General features: G+C 41.9%; 1 protein-coding gene across 4 annotated transcripts in view; it reads left to right on the forward strand.

The window, feature by feature from the left end:
* FRAS1 (Fraser extracellular matrix complex subunit 1) overlaps positions 1–16541 on the forward strand; it is a 448933-nt gene extending 432392 nt beyond the window's left edge. For all 4 annotated transcript variants that reach the window (XM_081304117.1, XM_081304120.1, XM_081304119.1 and 1 more), the window contains 5 exons: positions 1021–1137; positions 8759–8925; positions 11801–12006; positions 13305–13451; positions 14552–16541. In XM_081304117.1, the coding sequence (XP_081160243.1) occupies positions 1021–1137; positions 8759–8925; positions 11801–12006; positions 13305–13451; positions 14552–15145 (1231 nt within the window). In that variant the 3' untranslated portion in view covers positions 15146–16541. The remainder of the gene's footprint in view (positions 1–1020; positions 1138–8758; positions 8926–11800; positions 12007–13304; positions 13452–14551) is intronic.
* The last annotated feature ends 1273 nt before the right edge of the window (positions 16542–17814 follow it).

The raw sequence follows: 17814 nt of genomic DNA on the forward strand, positions 1-17814 counted from the left end.
ACTTTACTAATAAACAGATAATAACAGAATGTAGCTCAGTGGTAGAGTACTTGCCTTGTGTTCATGAGGCACTGGGTTCAATCACTAGCACCAGAGAAAAGAGAACTAATAAATAAATATTAAAATGTCATCAAAATGAACACAGCAAATGTTAGAACTATTCAAAGATCACTCATTACATTTAAAGTCAGAATTTGCAGCAGCTCTTCATTCAATGGATGACAGCCTCCCAAGCCCCTTGAAGAATCTTCCAGAAGTTTCTGGATGTGTGACTGCTTTCTAGATGACCCGCCAGGGATAAGGCTGCTACCCAGGGAGGATTGTGGGAAATTAAGTAAGTGAGGGGTACAAAGGCCCCATGCCTTCAAGGTCATGGACCTAGAGAATTCCTGTATTTTCTATAAACAAGGAGATTCCCAATGAGTATCTTCAGTGAGGAGGGATCATGCTCCTCAGTTTCACAAAGGATGAGGCTGTAGAGTCTGGGATGGGAATCTAATGAAATGGGCTGGGGGTATTCCACAAGACACTGCTTCTGTTAGGCCCTGGAGTGGTGTCCTGTAATCCTGAGGCATTTGCCACCTCTTCTGTAAGAGCAGCACTTGACACAGTCACATCTTAAGAGCTTTTGCATTTGAGAATGTATTGAACAGGCATCTGTGGACAGGAAACACTGAACACTTTGTCTAACAAGTTTAGTTCAATCCAAAGGTCAATTCTTTTTGTCATCACCTGAATCTGTTAGGTTTTTATAAGCATTGTGACTTCTCATCTTTCCTCACAAAAAGAACTTGAATAAGTGAAAGTAGCTCTATTTAACACCTCTGGATAATACTTGAAAGGTTAGAATAATCCTAGTTGAGTTCCTGAAAATGGTGTTTGTAGACTTGTAAAGCTCTTAGACGCTACACACAAACACCTTCTGAACACTGGTGGATATAGTCTGGGTCTTTCTTTCTGGAACAATTAATAGTCTCTAGGTTGTTTCCCATGACCACAGTCTGCTCTGTCTGTTTCCAGGAAGGACTACTCCGGGGAGTACACCATCTACCTGATCCCTTGCACCGTGCAGCCCACCCAGCCATGGGCCGACCCAGGAGAGAAGCCCTTGGCCTGCACTGCACATGCCCCAGAAAGGTAGGAAAACATGGATGTGGTCAGTCCTCATAAGTGGTTTCCTTATTTGCAAATTCTCCTACCATTCATGTTTATATGTACCCCAAATCATTCACTGACATGCAAAGAATGGAAAGAGTCCAAGTCACCTAGCACACACATCCCCAGCTGAGGCTGGGCAAGGCCTCACTCTGCCTTCTGCTTTTAGCTGTCCTGTGACAAGCAAGTATCCTTTCACAGTCTAGTTAGTGCCATGTTTTTCACATTTATGTGCTTTTTGTTATGATTTCCATATTTAAAATGGCTCCCAAGCATGGTGCTGAGGGCCATGCTGTACCCTATGGAGTGCTAGGTAAGTTTTGTCCAGGTGTGAGTTACAATGCCATTGACTGTGAGTTCAGTGTTAATGAATCAACAGTATGTATTGAGTAAGGGGTCTATAAACAGGAACACACATAAAACAAGCTTAAGTATTGATCAGGTGATGAAGTTTTGTGACCAGAAAGCTTATAGGGAAACCTCACCTTGCAGTTCTCCTACAAGCACTGTTTCAGTGTCCACAAATTCAGTGTTTGTGGGAGACTTTCTAGAGCCTAACTACCAAAATCAACTGTCCATCCTCTCATACCCTCCTCAGCCTGGGAACTGTCTGCGTTGCACATATATTCATTCATTCCACCAGTGTCCATTCAGCCTTTCTCCTGTGCTTTGCTCCAGCCTAGGCATTGAGATTATAGCAGTACATTCTAACAGTTGATTGAAAGCAACTCGAGCTCTCAGACTGTTTACAGTTCAGTACCTCCTTTCTCAGAGCAAGGGATAGAAAACATTTCTCCCACACAATACTAACCAGGTCTGACCCTGCTTAGCTTCCAAGGATGGGTGAGATCAGGCATGCTCAGGGTGTTATGGCTGTAGACTAAGAACCATTTTAGAGAGAAGATGTGCAAACGGAACCTGACATTAACATGAAGAGAAGACCATTTGGATTGTGGCTTTAAGTTAAGACTGACAATTAGCCAGTAGATTTGGCAATACTGAGTTCATTGATGAGCTGAGCCAAGAACAGTTTGGTGGACTGAGGGAGACACTGGCCTGGTTGTAGTAAATTTAAGAGAGAGAACTAAAAAAGCAGAAACAAGCAGAAATTCTGCTAAAACGACATTAGAAAAATGGAGCAGTAACTGTTGAGATGAGAAGTCAAATAAGAAGGAGGTTTTATTCGGTTGCATTTTATGGGGGAAAGTATTTCAGGATGTTCATTTGCTGGTAGGAGTAATCCAGTAGAGAGGAATGTTGGATGGTGCAGGGGGAGATAACACATTGCTGAGCAAAGTCCCTGAGCAAGGGGAAGAGACAGCCAAGACTAGAAAGACCCCTTTAGCTAGGAGCCCCGAGGATTTTTCCACAGAAGGAAGAAGACAGAGCCTGTGGATTCAGGCCAAGGGGATTAGTGATGGAGGAATGAGGATGACGAAATAGACATCTGGCATCAGTTTTGGTGAAGTGAAAAGCCAGGTATTAGCTGGAAGAGAAGAACCCTAAGGTTCCAAGAAAGAAAAGGAAGTGAACCATCCCCGAGAAGGGAGAGAAGTGAGTATTGCAAATGGCAATGGTGGTGGCAGCAGGCAGGTAGGCCGAGGCCAACAGAACTGATCTTAAATTGCCTGCTGTTGACACTGAGTAGACTGCACACCTTTATTTGAAAAAATAGTAAACACAGCCATTTCCTCCAAAAGTGTTCTTTACACTGCTTTGTGTGCCCTCCCACCTCAACCCCTTCCCTGGGTAACTTTTCTGGTCTGCTTTCTGTCACTATGGGTGAGTCTCCATTTTCTAGAACTTTATATAAGTGATGTCATACAATATGAATTTTTTCTCTGGCTTATTTCACTCAGCCTGATTATTTTGATTGATCCATGTTACTCTATATATCAGTAGCTTTTAAAAAATTATTGTTTTGTTGTATTCCATGGTGTGGATTTAGCACAACTTATCAGTCCATCAGTGGATGGATATGTGGGTTGTTTCCAGTTTGGGACTATGATAAATAAAGCTGCTATGAACATTCAGTGCAAGCCTTATATGGACATGAGTTTTCTGTTTTCTTGTGTAAGTACCTCCAAATGCAATGGTTGGATTGAATGGTAGGTTGTTTTTAACTTTTCAAGAAGCTGTCAGATTGTTTCCCCAAGCATTTGTCAATAGTTAATTATGTTTGTACCTTCCCACGATGAATGTGTGAGTGTTCCAGTTCCTTTGCATCTTGGTAAAGTGGGTCAGGAAGGTCCTGCTGTGGTTGAAGAATTAATGAGTGGGAGTAAAGGAAGACAGGAACTGGGCATATACAGGTGGTGGAGAGTGAGGTATCTGAAAATGAGATCGGGATGCTGGTGCACAGGAGGAATATGAAGAGTGGGTGGTGCAGTCAGAACAAGCTCTGTGGAGGTGAGGAAGTCAGGAAACTGAGAGGTGAGGTTTGGATGAGGTTTGGAGGAATGAGGATGACAAAATAGACATCTGGCATCAGTTTTGGTGAAATGAAAAACTAGGTATTAGCTGGAAACTGAGAGGTGAGGTTTCTCCATGGATCTTTTTTCCATATGGATATCAAAATGAGCATGATGGGTGGATGGCAGGAACAAGGCTAGAGAACATCATAGTCATCTACATTAAGGGAGGCAAGGTGACCAGAAATTGGTAATTGGCTGCAATAAGGAAGAACAGAGGCAAATAACTCAACAGGATATGCTAAGGAAATTTTAACCATATATTGCATTTTTAAATTATAAAATGTTTCAGATATTCAGAGGACCATAAATTATGGATATGTAAAATAAACATGTGTTTACTACCCACCTCAAGAAACACAGCATTACCAGTCCTATTTAATTAATAATTTATGTATACTGGGGATTGGACCCAGGAGTGCTTTATTGGTGAGCTACATCCTTAGACCTTTTTTTACTTTTCATTCTGAGACAGGATCTTGCTGAGTTGCTGAGCCTGACCTTGAACTTGAGATCCTTCTGTCTTAGCCTCCCCAATGGCTGTGATTACAGGCATGTGGGCATGTGCCACTGTGCCTGGCTACCAGTCCTTCATAAATGTCCTATCCAGTCAAACTCCCTGCCTCCTCCCACTAAGATGACCACTAACCTGATATTTGTATTTGCAATCCCTAGTTTTGCTTTATGGCTTTACTTCATGGTCACCTGTCATGGTTTTGCATGTTTTTGAACTCTATGTAAAAGTTTCATATTGTGTGAATTCTCTCTGCTGCTATTTTTTTCTTTTCTCCATGGATCATTTTTGATTCCTTTGTGTTGATTCATGTAGCTGCTGTTTATGGCTCACTGCATTAATGTATTCATTGTAGGAATATTCTACAATTTATTTGACCGTTCTATTTAGTTTATTGTAGCAGATTCTATTACCAAAAAAAATATTTATATATATGTGAACATTTCCTGGTATAAATCATATAAAAAACAGTTTCTTCATGGTAGGTGCTTGGGTTTTTTAAAAGGACAGAGAAGCAATGATTTGAAAATGACAAAATGGAGCAAGAAAGGTACCAGCCCCATCTCCAGGCCCAGAGGTGTAGGTGAGGAGACAGGAGGGGGGAGAATGTTGTGAGGATACTGATGTTCTTGCCTTACCTCAGGGAGATCATTACTTATAGATTCTCCATTCTTTCTTCCAGGCCTAACCTTGCTTTCAATTCCTTACATGACTCCATTTGTGTATCCTAGAATTATAACACACAAGAAAATCAGGACTGGCACAGAGAATTCAGATTTAATTGAAAAGAATTGTGTTTCATATTGTAACTCTTTATGTGAGGTCTATAATGCATAATAAATCATTATTTATTATAATAATCTCAGGTCTGTTATATATCCCATGTAATCAACATTAATGTCATATGCACCAGGCATTGTGGTGGATTCCAGTAGTGTAAGTATCAATGAGAAAAAATCATTTTCCCCAAGTCAGGCAAATGAGCTCTTGATATGACCAATGGTGATATCATTGCTGAAGCAGAGTTAGCTCTGGCTTGTGTGGACTTCAAGTTCTTCCTGTATCCTCTCCAGTCTACCCAATGGGACACCTTCAAAATACGAAACAGAGTAAAACAGTGAAGTGATCACTCATTCACTGTTCTTTGACAAAAACATGCATCAGGAACTTAGCATTGAGCATACATGCTGAGCCAATAGAGACCATGGAATCTGTAGTGCTGATGTAGATGTCAATCATAGTCACACACTGAAATAAAGTTTTAAAACATGAGAAGTTCTGCGATTGAAACATGCAAAGTATATGAGAATGGATGCCAAGGGATCTAAGCTAGCCTGAAGGTAAGAGCAAGAAGGAAAACCTCCCAGAGAAGAATTCAAGTTGCCATCTAAAGGATAAGTAAGAGTAAGAGGAGAGTGTGTTCTGGCAGAATATTTAGCAAGGTCAAAGCCAGAAAACTTTAAGTTCACTATCACTAATCTCAAATTGATCTCTAGGGCCACTGACCAAAATACATTATTTCCCTAACCCATCCACTCTTCCACTTTTTAAACTGAACTTGCTTGCTCTCTCACCTGTCCTTGACCTCAGCCAATTACCTTGTGCCCTGCCATGTGGTGGAAACAAAAGAAACCAGAAGAGAACTTACACAGGCTCCCATCATCATATCTACCCACCTGCCTGCATCTCTGCCTGTACACCTGTTGGTACAAACAAAGGCTCTGAGTTCCTCTCCAAAGGCAGCCTCTCCTCCTCTGCTCTAGAACCCGAAGTCTCTTTCCACTTTATAAAGAACATCTCAAGCAATTCTCTCTTCTCCATGAATCCCTCTGGTCAGCTGAAAAGCAAGTTGCAACTTCTCCCACCTTTCAAAAACAACAACAACAGTGTCTTGACATTCCATTTCCTGCAGTATGCCTCTGGAGAGTTGTCTATATCCATGATTTCCAATTAATCTCTGCCCATCATCTTTAAAACCACTCAGTCAAGCTTCTCCTGATAGCCCTCAGTGCAGCTTGTTCTTATCAAGGTCAGTGATGACTGTTCCTGATCCTGGGATGGAGCCTCGCTCTTCCTTTTCAGTACCCTCAGCAGCACTTAGCCATTGAGCAAAGTCTGCCCCTTGAACCTCTTTCTTCTCTCACCTGAGATATCACACTATAGGTTTCTCTCAACCTTGCTGGCTCTTCCTCTGTTGCTTTGCTGGTTCTCCATCTTTTCATAGTCTGTGAACTTGGAATGCCCTCAGGATCAGGCTGGAAGTCTCTTCTAATGGCTTTTCACTTCCTTACGGATTTTCTTTATCCTCCACTCTTGAGGTTTTCAGTACAAGCAAACATCTCCAGGGCTCACCTCTGGAGTTGACACTTGTACATCAAACTGATTACTCAGCACCTCCACTTGGCTCTGACAGGCCTCTGAAACCTAACATGTCCAAAACATGTCTTTATCTTTCTCCAGCAGATACATTCCTTTCTACAGTTTTCCATCTTGGTGAAGGGTAGCTCCAACCTTCCAGGTCAGGGATCAGTAAACTGCAGCCAGAGTACAATTCCAACTCTCTGCCTGCTTTGGTAAATGCAGTTTTACTTTGGAATAAGCCACACCCCATGGTTCAGCATTGTTTTTGTGCTACAACAGAGTTGAGAAATTCTTTCCTTCCTTTCTTTATTTTATTGCACATATTTAAGATGTACAATAAGATGGTTTGATATTCATGTATGTAGTGAAATGGTTACTAAATAAATGTATCTGTGTTCTCACATAGTCACCTTTATTTGGTAATCTAAGTAAATATCCAGTGTGCAACTATATTATAACCTATAGCCATCATGCTTTACCCTAGACACTCTCATTCTCTAACTGCAACTTTGCCTCCTTTGGCCAACATTTCACCATGTGCCACTCCTCCTCGTCCCTGGTAATTACTGTTCTCTTTTCCTGTGTATTTGGCTTTTTGAGATTCCAAATATAAATGAGATCATGAAGTATTTTTCCTTCTGTATCTTATTTCACATAATATTCTTCAGGTTCATGCATGTGGTCACAAATTGTGGATTCTCCTTTTTCAGGACTGAGTAGTATTTTATTGTGTATATCTTTTGTACCACATTTTCTTTATCCAAGTGTTAAGGAACACTTTAGCTATTTTTGTATCCTGGCTATTATGAATAATGCTGTAACAAACACAGGAGTGCAACTATTCTGTAGTGTACTGATTCCATCTCATTTGGATATATATTCAATAGTGGGATAACTAGTTGTTTTTAATTTTTTGAAAACCATACTGTTTTCCGTAATGGCTGCGCTAATTTATATCCATGACAATATTATTTAGGATTTTCATCTCAACCTTCTCCTAGCATTCCTTGTCTCTCCTAATTTTTCTCCTCATCACCTGTTACCTTCTAGCATGTTATATTATATTTAAGCTTATTTGCGGACTACATCCTCAGTACAGTATAACTTCCCTGGGACCATATTTTCTGGTTTGTCCACAGACAAATCTCCATTATTAGATTAGTGTCTGTCATATAGAAACTAATGCCTGGTGTTTATCTGAATGCATGACTCCTGAGGCAGTAGAGATCATAGATCATAGAGAAGAGAACCAGTCACGAGCCCAAAAGAAGGCTATTCTGGCTAAATCCCAGAAAGGAGGGGAAGAAGGAGAGGAGCAGGAGATGAGGCTGGAGAAATAAGCAAAGGCCAGGGCTTTATGAGTCTTGTTAAAATGTTGTTCTTCACCCTAGAAATGGAAAGGTCATAAGCAAATATGAGTGTTTTTTTAAATTATAGAGTTCATTGATTGCATTATATAAAATAGAAGGATGAAAGAGTGACTCCATGAAGACCATTTTTAGGAGGACTCGGACTTCACTGTGATGGGAACACCAGAAGGGAGATCAAGTTTGTGAGAGATGAGTAGGTCGAGTTTGAGGTATCTTTGAGACAGCCAAAGCTATCAGAGAAGCAGTCAGTGGAAGGCAGATAGGTGTTTCTAGAGCTCAGAAGAGAAATCAGGATTAGGGAATTAAACATGGCATCCCTCCTTTTGGGATGGAAAATGGACTCAATGTCAAGGCTGGGGTGAGATTATTGACAGAGAACATCAGGGCTCCCAGGCCCCTGGTCCTGGAGGAGTTCTTACCTACCAGAAGGGGCAGAGAAGGGACCAAGGAAGAAGGCCAGGGAGATGTAAGAGAGTGTCTCCTAGCAATGCCCTGAAAAGTGGCACATGGAGTGAATATTGACCTGGGTGGAAGAGTAATAGAGTCTCAGGGCATGCAAACTGGGAAGAAATCTGGCGCACACACCATGGAAGGGAGCCATCTAGCAATCAAAGAGCAACTTTGAGGGCCCTCAGAATGAAAGAGGGGGAAAAAAGCAAAGGATACCAAAGAGTTTCAAAGACTAATTAAATTTTTCCTGTTCAAAAGAACAGATCAACCTCATAAAGATCAAATAAAGTCGTTCTCCCACATGTCTCTTTATTCGTAAATATTCAGTGCCCACAGCAAAGCTCTGTGCCCAGTCCTGAGATGGGCAGGGAAGAGAGGGCAGCTCAAATGCAAAATTAACCCTGCTCTCAAGCGGCTCTTATTTCTCCCACATTTAGATTCCTGATACCCATTGCGTTCCAGCAGACCAACCGTCCTGTGCCCGTGGTGTATTCACTCAATACTGAATTTCAGCTCTGCAATAATGAGAAGGTGTTCCTAATGGATCCCAACACATCCGACATGTCACTGGCAGAAATGGATTACAAAGGAGCCTTTTCAAAAGGTGAGTTTCTTCCTCTTCCTGCAGAAAGAGGCTCAGTCTAAGCATGAGAAAGTTCCTGGAGTAGAATCCCTACTCTTCAGCTCTCAGTTACCTCCCCAGTGAAGATTCTCCAGGGATGATTTCAGGCCAGCCAAGGTCAAATCAAGGACCAGACTCATTCTTTCTTCATGCTATGAAATAATATCATACTCATAGTTCCTAAATGATTGACAGTGTATTATCATGGAAAAGCACTGATCTGGGTGGTAAGAAGACTGGTATTTCCAATCGCATTATAATACACTAACTGTGAGTTAAGTTGCTTTATCAGTTTCTTAGGTTATAATATTGCCTCCACTGCTCCCAGCCTCAAAGGAATGCCACATATACTCTCTGTCATGCTTTCTCTGCTAGAAATGATCCCTCAGTCCCTCACCTGCCCCCTAAACATGTTCTCTTGGCCTTTCAAAAGGCTAGCTGCTCCTTGTCCTTCAGGGCTCTACTTAATCACACACACACACACACACACACACACACACACACACACACCACAAAGAAGCTTTCCCTGACACCCCAGACAATCTAACATGGGCTCCACATATTTCACTTTTGCAGAATGCTATTCATTGTATGTAGTTCTTATCACGTTTTTAATATTATGCATATTGTATATTTATTTATTTTATTGTCTCTCTTTACCACTAGTGTGTAAGTTCCATGAGATTGTGACTAGATATCAAATTTGTACATCACAGCACCATCCCCAGGAACTCAACAAATAATCAGTGGATGAATAAATGAATTATTCAGCTGTCTGCATTTTCTCTCTCAGTTGTCTCTTGACTGTCTTTGTTTCTTTAAATTTTCTCATATCTGAGTCTTTTTTTCATCTTAAAATCATACTCAAGGGGCAAGATCTGTAACTAGGTGGTAGAGCACATCACTGGCATGCATGAGGTCCTGGATTTTATTTCCAGCATCACACACACACACACACACACACACACACACACACACACACACCACAGGTATAAAGGAAAAAAAAATTGAAGTCCAACACATCACAGAAATAAACCTTCCCTCAATACTACTTTTGTCTCAGCTTCAAACTTTTCCTTTCTCTGTCAAACCTCCTAAAGAAGTGGTAAGCACACTTCGTCTCCATGGCCTTTCATTACCTCTCCTCTCCCGTTTGCTACAGACACTGGAGTCTGTTCTGTTTCTCTCCTGCCCCTTGCATCACTTCTCCCTCTCCTGCCCTGGGCCTCTGCCTTTGCCCCTTCCATGTTGCTATTCCCAGGTCCCATTCTTGGCTCCCTCTGTTCTTCTTGAGTGCTTCCTCTGGTCATCCCCATGGCTTGGACCATTCCTTTACTCTCAATATTCATACCCCTTCTACTCCACAGCCATAACCTTGACCTTATCTCTGATCTCTCCTATTTATTTCTGCACTTCCATATGCAGATCTGGAATTGCTGAGCCCCAAGTGAGCTCTCCTTCAGACACCCGGAGGGAGGTGTCTCGGACTGGACTTCTCTCCTTCCAGACGTGCTCCTCCCCCATCTGTTGCTCCATGAATGGCATCCCCTGTGCTAGGTGTCCCTGGTGAACATCTCATTTGTACTCAACTCCCTCTTCACATTCTACTTTCCATCTGTTATTGAGATGAACGGACTCTGACCCCTAGATATTTCTTGAATTCATTGCCTCAAAGCTGTATTCTAGATGCCTATCCCTCACTAGAACCTTAAAATAGTCTCCTGTCTTCTGTACTCAAGTCTCTTTGTCTTTGCTCCTTGCTCTGTGCTTCTAAAGCCAGGTTGTATTGCTATTCCTCCCCTGCATAAAGGCTACCATGTTTCTTATTAGTCATGTATTCATGTCCAGCATCCTCAGCACGATTGCTCTCTGCCCAGGAGTCTGTACCGCCAGAGCCTCTGCACCTGCATCTTCCCCTTTGGTCAGGATGACTGAATTTTGACACACAATTAATGCTTTGGAGAAGCATTTAGAGTCTGATGTATTTTTTGCTCAAATTCTTCTCCCACCTCATCATTGATGTGAGCCTTGGATGAGTTAAAGTGGCAACAATGATTGAGCCTCTCTTGAACTCTTAGGAAGATTAAATAAGAGAGTGCAGGTAAAGAACTTGGTGCTGTAGCAGGCACAAAGGAAACAGTGCCCATACCAAGATTTTCACCTGCCCAGCATTCGGTATTTTGCTCATGGACTTTCTTTTGCCTAGAATTCTCTCTCTTGCCTTCCCCTCCCACCCCAAATGCACTGACAAATTCCTGCTTATTTTTTAGTACACTGTTTTAATAGCCTGTTCTTAAACCCTTCCCTGCCTCTCCCCAGCTAGATTTCTAAGCCTAACTCTGCTCATTTAGTGTGACTAACCTTTTTCTGTTGTGGCATGTGACAGTATAGCATTGTAGGGGTTAATAGGGTGGGCTGTGGATTCAGGTTGTGCCTTGACTTTGAATCTCACTTTCACCATTGCTAGATTTTGAACAAATTGCTTAGATATTCAGTGCCTCGGTTTCCTCCTCTCTGAAACTGTGAGCACTACATGAGTTATTAGGACATTAATACAGCACCTAGCAGGTAGTGAGTTTGATAAATGTTAACTATTTCTGTCAAACACTTTGCTTTTATGTCTGTCCTCTCACCTGCCTCTCAGTCATTTTTGTGTCCCCTGCACATATCCAAGTGTTTGGCTTAATTTAAATGCTTAAATAATGTTTTAGGTGTTTATAGATTTAAAGCAGCGATAAATGATGAATGAGCAGAGAAAGGTACTTTTGACTCTAAGGGAGCATGTTAAATCCTTTCTACCCTTGACATTTCTTGTTCTTTAAAGTCTGACCTAATTAATATCTTTCAATCTTTTCAGGTCAAATCCTTTATGGCCGAGTACTTTGGAATCCAGAACAAAATCTTAATTCTGCTTACAAACTACAGCTGGAGAAAGTCTATCTTTGTACTGGCAAGGACGGCTATGTGCCTTTCTTTGATCCTACAGGAACAATCTACAATGAAGGGCCACAGTATGGATGTATTCAGCCCAACAAACACCTGAAACACAGATTTCTGCTATTGGTAAGCTGTCAGTGCTGAGAGGCAGATAACCAGGGGACTTCCCCAGCTGTGAATTCTGCCTAAAGCTGATAAAGCCCCACTCTTAATGATATATATATGTATACACACACACACACACACACACACACACACACACACATATGTTGTTGTTTCTCTCTGATCAGCTAAATACTCCCATACATTACCAAATGTGATGATGACAGCGGGTAACAACACTGTGCTGTACGGATGGCCCAGGAAGAGGAAACTCTAAGTCACTGTTTCTCAAAGGATGGTGCCAAGACCTCCAGTGTCCCTGAGACTCTTTCAGGGAGCCCACAAGCTCAAAACTGCTGTCACCGTATAGTGATAAGGCCAATTTCTCACACTTGTTCCCTCATCCATGAAGAAAACTTGAGAAGTTTATTGATATGATTTGAGACTCCACATTGTAACTAATCTTCTTAAAAAATCACTTGCCAGGTTTTGATTTCGTATTGTAAAATAGCCACAGAAATCATCTGAAAAAGCTGTGAATATATTCCTCCCCTTTCCAACCACACAGCTGTGTGAGGCCAGATTCTGTTCATAGACTTCAGCTAAAACAGCATATCACAACTGATTGAGTCCAGAAGCAGTTATGAGAATCCAGTTCTGTTCTCAAGAGTTGCAAAAATGCAAAACAATGCCAGCTATCTTTTGGGAGGGAGGGGAGAAGAGGAATAAAGGTATTTTCACTGAAAATATCTCACTTAAGAAGCTGGGGTTATAGCTCAGTGGTTGAGCGCTTGCCTAACATGTGTGAGCTAGGCAAGCACCACATAAAAATAAACAAATACAGCAAAGGCCATTGAGTCCATCTACAAATTAAAAAAAATGTTTGAAAAAAATCTTAGTTAACATAATGAATTTTTCATTGTCATGTTAGAATGACTTAATGTTTAAGTATTTTTAATTTTTTCAGGTTTTATTTTTAACACAATAAATGTGGATGGATAGAAATTATATAAACAAAAATTCTTTGGGCTCCTTGCTTTTTAAGTGTATAAAGGGCTTTGAGACCAAATAACTTAAAACCAAATAGCTTTTGGTCTAGGCTTGTTCACTCTGCTTTGAGATCACAGAACCCAGCAAATTGCTCCTTTAAAGAAGACAATGGGTGCCCAGAGACAGCTGTTGACTTAAGGAAAAGCCATCTGCAATATATTCTCTGACCCAAAGCAGCAGTGGAGACTGCCTTTCTCCTCCCTGTGATTGTACCTACCTGTACAGCTGTTCCATCATTCTAAAGCCTATATTCCTTCTGTCTGAAATTCCAGGACCGCAGTCAGCCAGAGGTCACTGATAAGTACTTCCATGATGTACCTTTCGAGGCCCACTTTGCTTCTGAGTTGCCCGATTTCCATGTGGTCAGCAGTATGCCAGGTGTGGATGGATTCACTCTGAAAGTAGATGCCCTCTACAAGGTGAGTTTGGTGAGAAGGCTAGAAGATAAGCTTAGAACCAAGTCCACCTTAAAGCTGGAAGGAAGGGGCACTGTGGACTGGCAGTTTCTTTTTACAGCATTCTGGTTGGCAGATCTTTTTATTTATTGTTTTTAAGTTTATTGTTCACCCCAGAATTTCACCATCTATCCTCAGTAGACCAAAGCAATGATAAAGTTATTTAATTTGCATACAGTACCTGTCATATATGTGCCTGGTCTACATATGATGCTCTAGTCCTTCCTAAATTCTTTTGAATTGCTTACCTCTGTGACTCTCTGCTGAACCGGCTCATTTTCACAGCCACATGGAAAACATTGAACAAAATCATAAACACAATACCACTACTTAGAATGGCTAGAGTGACTCGTATCGGTTAAATAGAACTACCCTAAGTTCCAGCAATAAACATGAATTTCCGAGATCAAGTTTCACTGTTTTGCTGTTTCCAAATAGTAGTGCATGACCTTGGATTTTGGCACTATTAATAATCACTCTTCAGAAGTTATTTCAAAACTGTGGAGGGTTTCAGTGGGGGCAGATGAAAGGGAATAAAATACTTGATGATCTAATTTCTCAGGGGACAATCCAGGAAGTATTCAGATGTAGCCTATTTTGTCAAGAATCTGTCAGAAATGGGTGTCAAGTATTTGTTGAATGCTCCATTTTGGCTAAAGTTCATCATAAATACTAAATTAGCATAGTGAACAATTGAAGTTCAGTGTGATTATTAATACAATTATGTCACTACCATCAATAAAGACCAATAACTCATAAGCATTCACTTAGCTAAAGAAACCATGAAAAATAAGTTTTTAGGCTATTCCATATACTGGTAGAGAAACAGAGAAGAATGTGATTAGCTGAACCAAAATCATCCTAATTTGGAAGAGAAAACCCGTAATGGTTGGTTTAGTCCTCTGTGTTTTAGAAGATGCTTAACCATTGCTAATGCTTTTCTTGAAACCATTTTTCTATTTAATCATATGGTGGCAACTGTCTTTCCATTTCCTTTCTTCAGACATGGTCCGTGGGCAACAGTGACATATGTGGTTTGTCTCCCTGTGTCCTTCCTCCTGCAGGTGGAAGCAGGACACCAGTGGTATCTCCAGGTGATCTATATCATTGGCCCGGACACCATCTCTGGACCCCGGGTCCAGCGTTCTCTCACAGCCCCCCTGAGGCGCCACCGAAGGGACCTGGTGGATCCCAGTGGCTGGCTGACCCTTGATGATTCCCTCATCTATGACAATGAAGGGGACCAAATCAAGAATGGCACCAATATGAAGTCCCTAAATCTGGAGATGCAAGAGCCAATTGTGGCTGCTTCTCTGTCCCAAACTGGGGCGTCCATTGGCAGCGCCCTGGCTGCAATCATGCTTCTACTTCTGCTGTTTCTGGTGGCTTGCTTCATCACGAGAAAATGCCAGAAGCAGAGGAAGAAACAGCCCACAGAGGACATTTTGGAAGAATACCCTCTGAACACCAAGGTGGATGTGCCCAAGAGGAACCAGGACAGGGTGGAGAAGAATGTGAACAGACAGTACTGCACTGTGCGGAATGTCAACATACTGAGTGACACGGAGGGGGCCTATCCCTTCAAAGGTGCTAAAGTAAAAAAATTGAATCTGGAAGTCAGAGTCCACAACAATTTACAAGATGGAACGGAAGTTTAATGGAGGAGACCCATGTGTATTTTTATCTAAAATCATTTTTATAAAACAGGGAAATACTGGTATTTTTATAATCTCGCAGACTTAAAAAAAAAGGGAAAACTATAGCTTTGAGTGGCGGACGGCACACATCACACACACAGACTAAACTGAGCTACCTCGTGAAACAAAGAACCACTGAGACCCCCAGAGTACTGTAGCAGAGGTAGTCTGTGGACCCCTTTCACAGTCTCAGCAGCTACTAAGAGTACCTGTGAAAGGCTGAGCTTAGAAGCAAGTGTTTTAGCATTAGGACAGGTGTTGGACAATTAGGGTAGCTGATAGAGTTCAGAGGATGTGGCAGAACTCCCCGAAAGTGAGTGGGATATAGGACCTTTGGCTTCCTCCCCCTCCTCCAGTGTTCTCCTTCTTGGGCTTTTCATGGACTCTGGACAATAGAGTACCAATTGCTGACACCCAGATTCCATTCAAAAATCTACTGATCAGCACAACAGCTCTATTTGAACATTGTTTCCTCCTGATGGCCTAGAGTTGCCATGACCTCTGAGTACACTTTGCTTTTTCCAAAGCTTTTTATACAACTAGGGGTCTCCATGTGCTTCAGACTAGAGGGCTTCTCTGCAAGTATTTACAAAGGGGAGAGGACTGACCTGGGGAATGTAGGGACCTGGTCTTGAAGCAGGATGCTGTACAACAGATCCAGCGCACCCTGGCCTTTGTATGCCATGGATGCCTAAAAAACATGAACCACACTTTCCTGCTACCCCAGGCTTTGCCCAGTCCAGTAATAGACAAGCACACATGCTTTGCTAATAATGTGTATTTAATTTTATTATATTTTAGGGAAGCAAGTGATTTATTTGAATAAAACAAGAGGAAGCCCAAGTTGGAGTGAAATCAGAATAAACAGATGTACATTGGTCCTTTTGCTGTCTGTCAGGAGATGCAGGCACTGTCCCTGATGCAGGATTTCAGGGATTTCTCTTTGGGGGTTCTTTTCTGGTAGCTCAGGCACTTATTTTTACCATATCAGCACATGACAAGGCCATAAACATGTGGCTTTAAAATAATTTAGCGTTCACATATCAGCTTACCTATTCTGTGTGTGGTGTGCTCACGGCTTGCCTTTGCTTCTGTTTTATTTCTGCCTTATTGGCAAAAACATAAGCATGCATGTCATGTTGTTTTGATGGCACAGTTTCATTATTCAGGAGTAAAACACATGCTCTCTTCCTGATGCATGGCACGCCATCGTCACTGAGTAAATGACAGACCATTCACATTATGTAATGTTTGTGTTAGAATTTCTGAGTCAAGCTCTTTGAGAACATTCCAGACTGGAAACACCATGGTGCTCAAACCTAAACAGAATGAACCATGAAAAGTTTTAGGCAGGACCTGTATGAGCCACACCTTTTCATTCTTCTGCAGTACCTGTCACAGGCATGCACGCCAGAAGTGTTTGTCGAGTGAGTGAGTGAACAGTGCAATGGGTGAGAGATAGAGGAATAAATTTAGAAGGAGAAGGTGAGAGAGTATGGTAGGCAAAATAACAAGGGTGAGTAGAGAATTTACTTGGATTATGAAATGACACTCTTAACTGGGGCAAAGAAACACTGCTTTACCTAGGCATGACTGGCAGTGATCCTTAGGAGGCATGAATAGAAAGTTTGAATAATGTACCCAGAATAGGAGATTAAAGGCAAAGTCTGACTTCATGTTCTGAGGTGAGTGTAAGGTTCTCAAGATGAATTGGGGTGAGCCCAGAAATTTCTGGCTGGAGAGGTGCTACTTCAGACCAGCTTGGGCCATTCAGACAGAACTTCTGTCTCAGCCTCAGAACATCCAGGCTTGGTGTCTCACGGCTGGAGAGCTGATTAGCCTGGCACGAAGTCTTCTCCAGAACAGCCTAGAGGGTGAATGCTAATTCTGCAAGGACAGGGAGCCAGTCATCTGGAGAGCAGCATTCCATTTGGCCCGTTACTAGTCACTGCTCTGAGTGCCAAGATGCTCACACATTAAAGCAGCACATTTCCTTTGCTCAGATGTTCTTCTCGCACACCCCTTCCATTACTACTGAATAGGACATGTGTTTGGGGAGATTGCAGACAGTTGGCAGAATGAAACTAGTGTGGGGAGGGAGATGGAAGCCTAAGAGTGCTCCTGGCAGCCTCCGCACACCGGGTGTAAATTGACAAGGGCAACATCGGTGAGGACCTGGAGGGGGTGAATTTTGTGAAGAGAAAGCCTTGCAATATTCCTGCCTCCCTTTCTGCCCTTCACCCTGTTATGCACACATTTTGGAATGTCAGTACTTCTCTAGTGAATGCGTACTTGTTAAATAGAAATTGTTAAGAAATGGGGAGTGAGATTCACCCCTTTGATGTAGAAGTGTTCGATTCATTTACATTTTATGCTTCATCTTAGGGATCAGATAATTTGATGACTAACGTGGATTATATTTCAAGGAAAGCTTTGCTTTCCATTTCTCTGACTTGCTCACTAATACCTTGTGTGTGTGTTACTAACCTTTTATATCATGCCTTCAGGTGAGAAGGAACAAAAAAACCCTCAGGGGTTGCTACTCACTATCATATGCCGGCTGTGAAGGTTAAAAGAAATAATGGTCTGAACCATTTTTCTGCCTTGCTGCCCTTTTATAGTACCCCAGG

The sequence above is a fragment of the Spermophilus citellus genome (assembly GCF_964194105.1).
Source record: "Spermophilus citellus genome assembly, chromosome: 8".
NCBI lineage: Eukaryota > Metazoa > Chordata > Mammalia > Rodentia > Sciuridae > Spermophilus > Spermophilus citellus.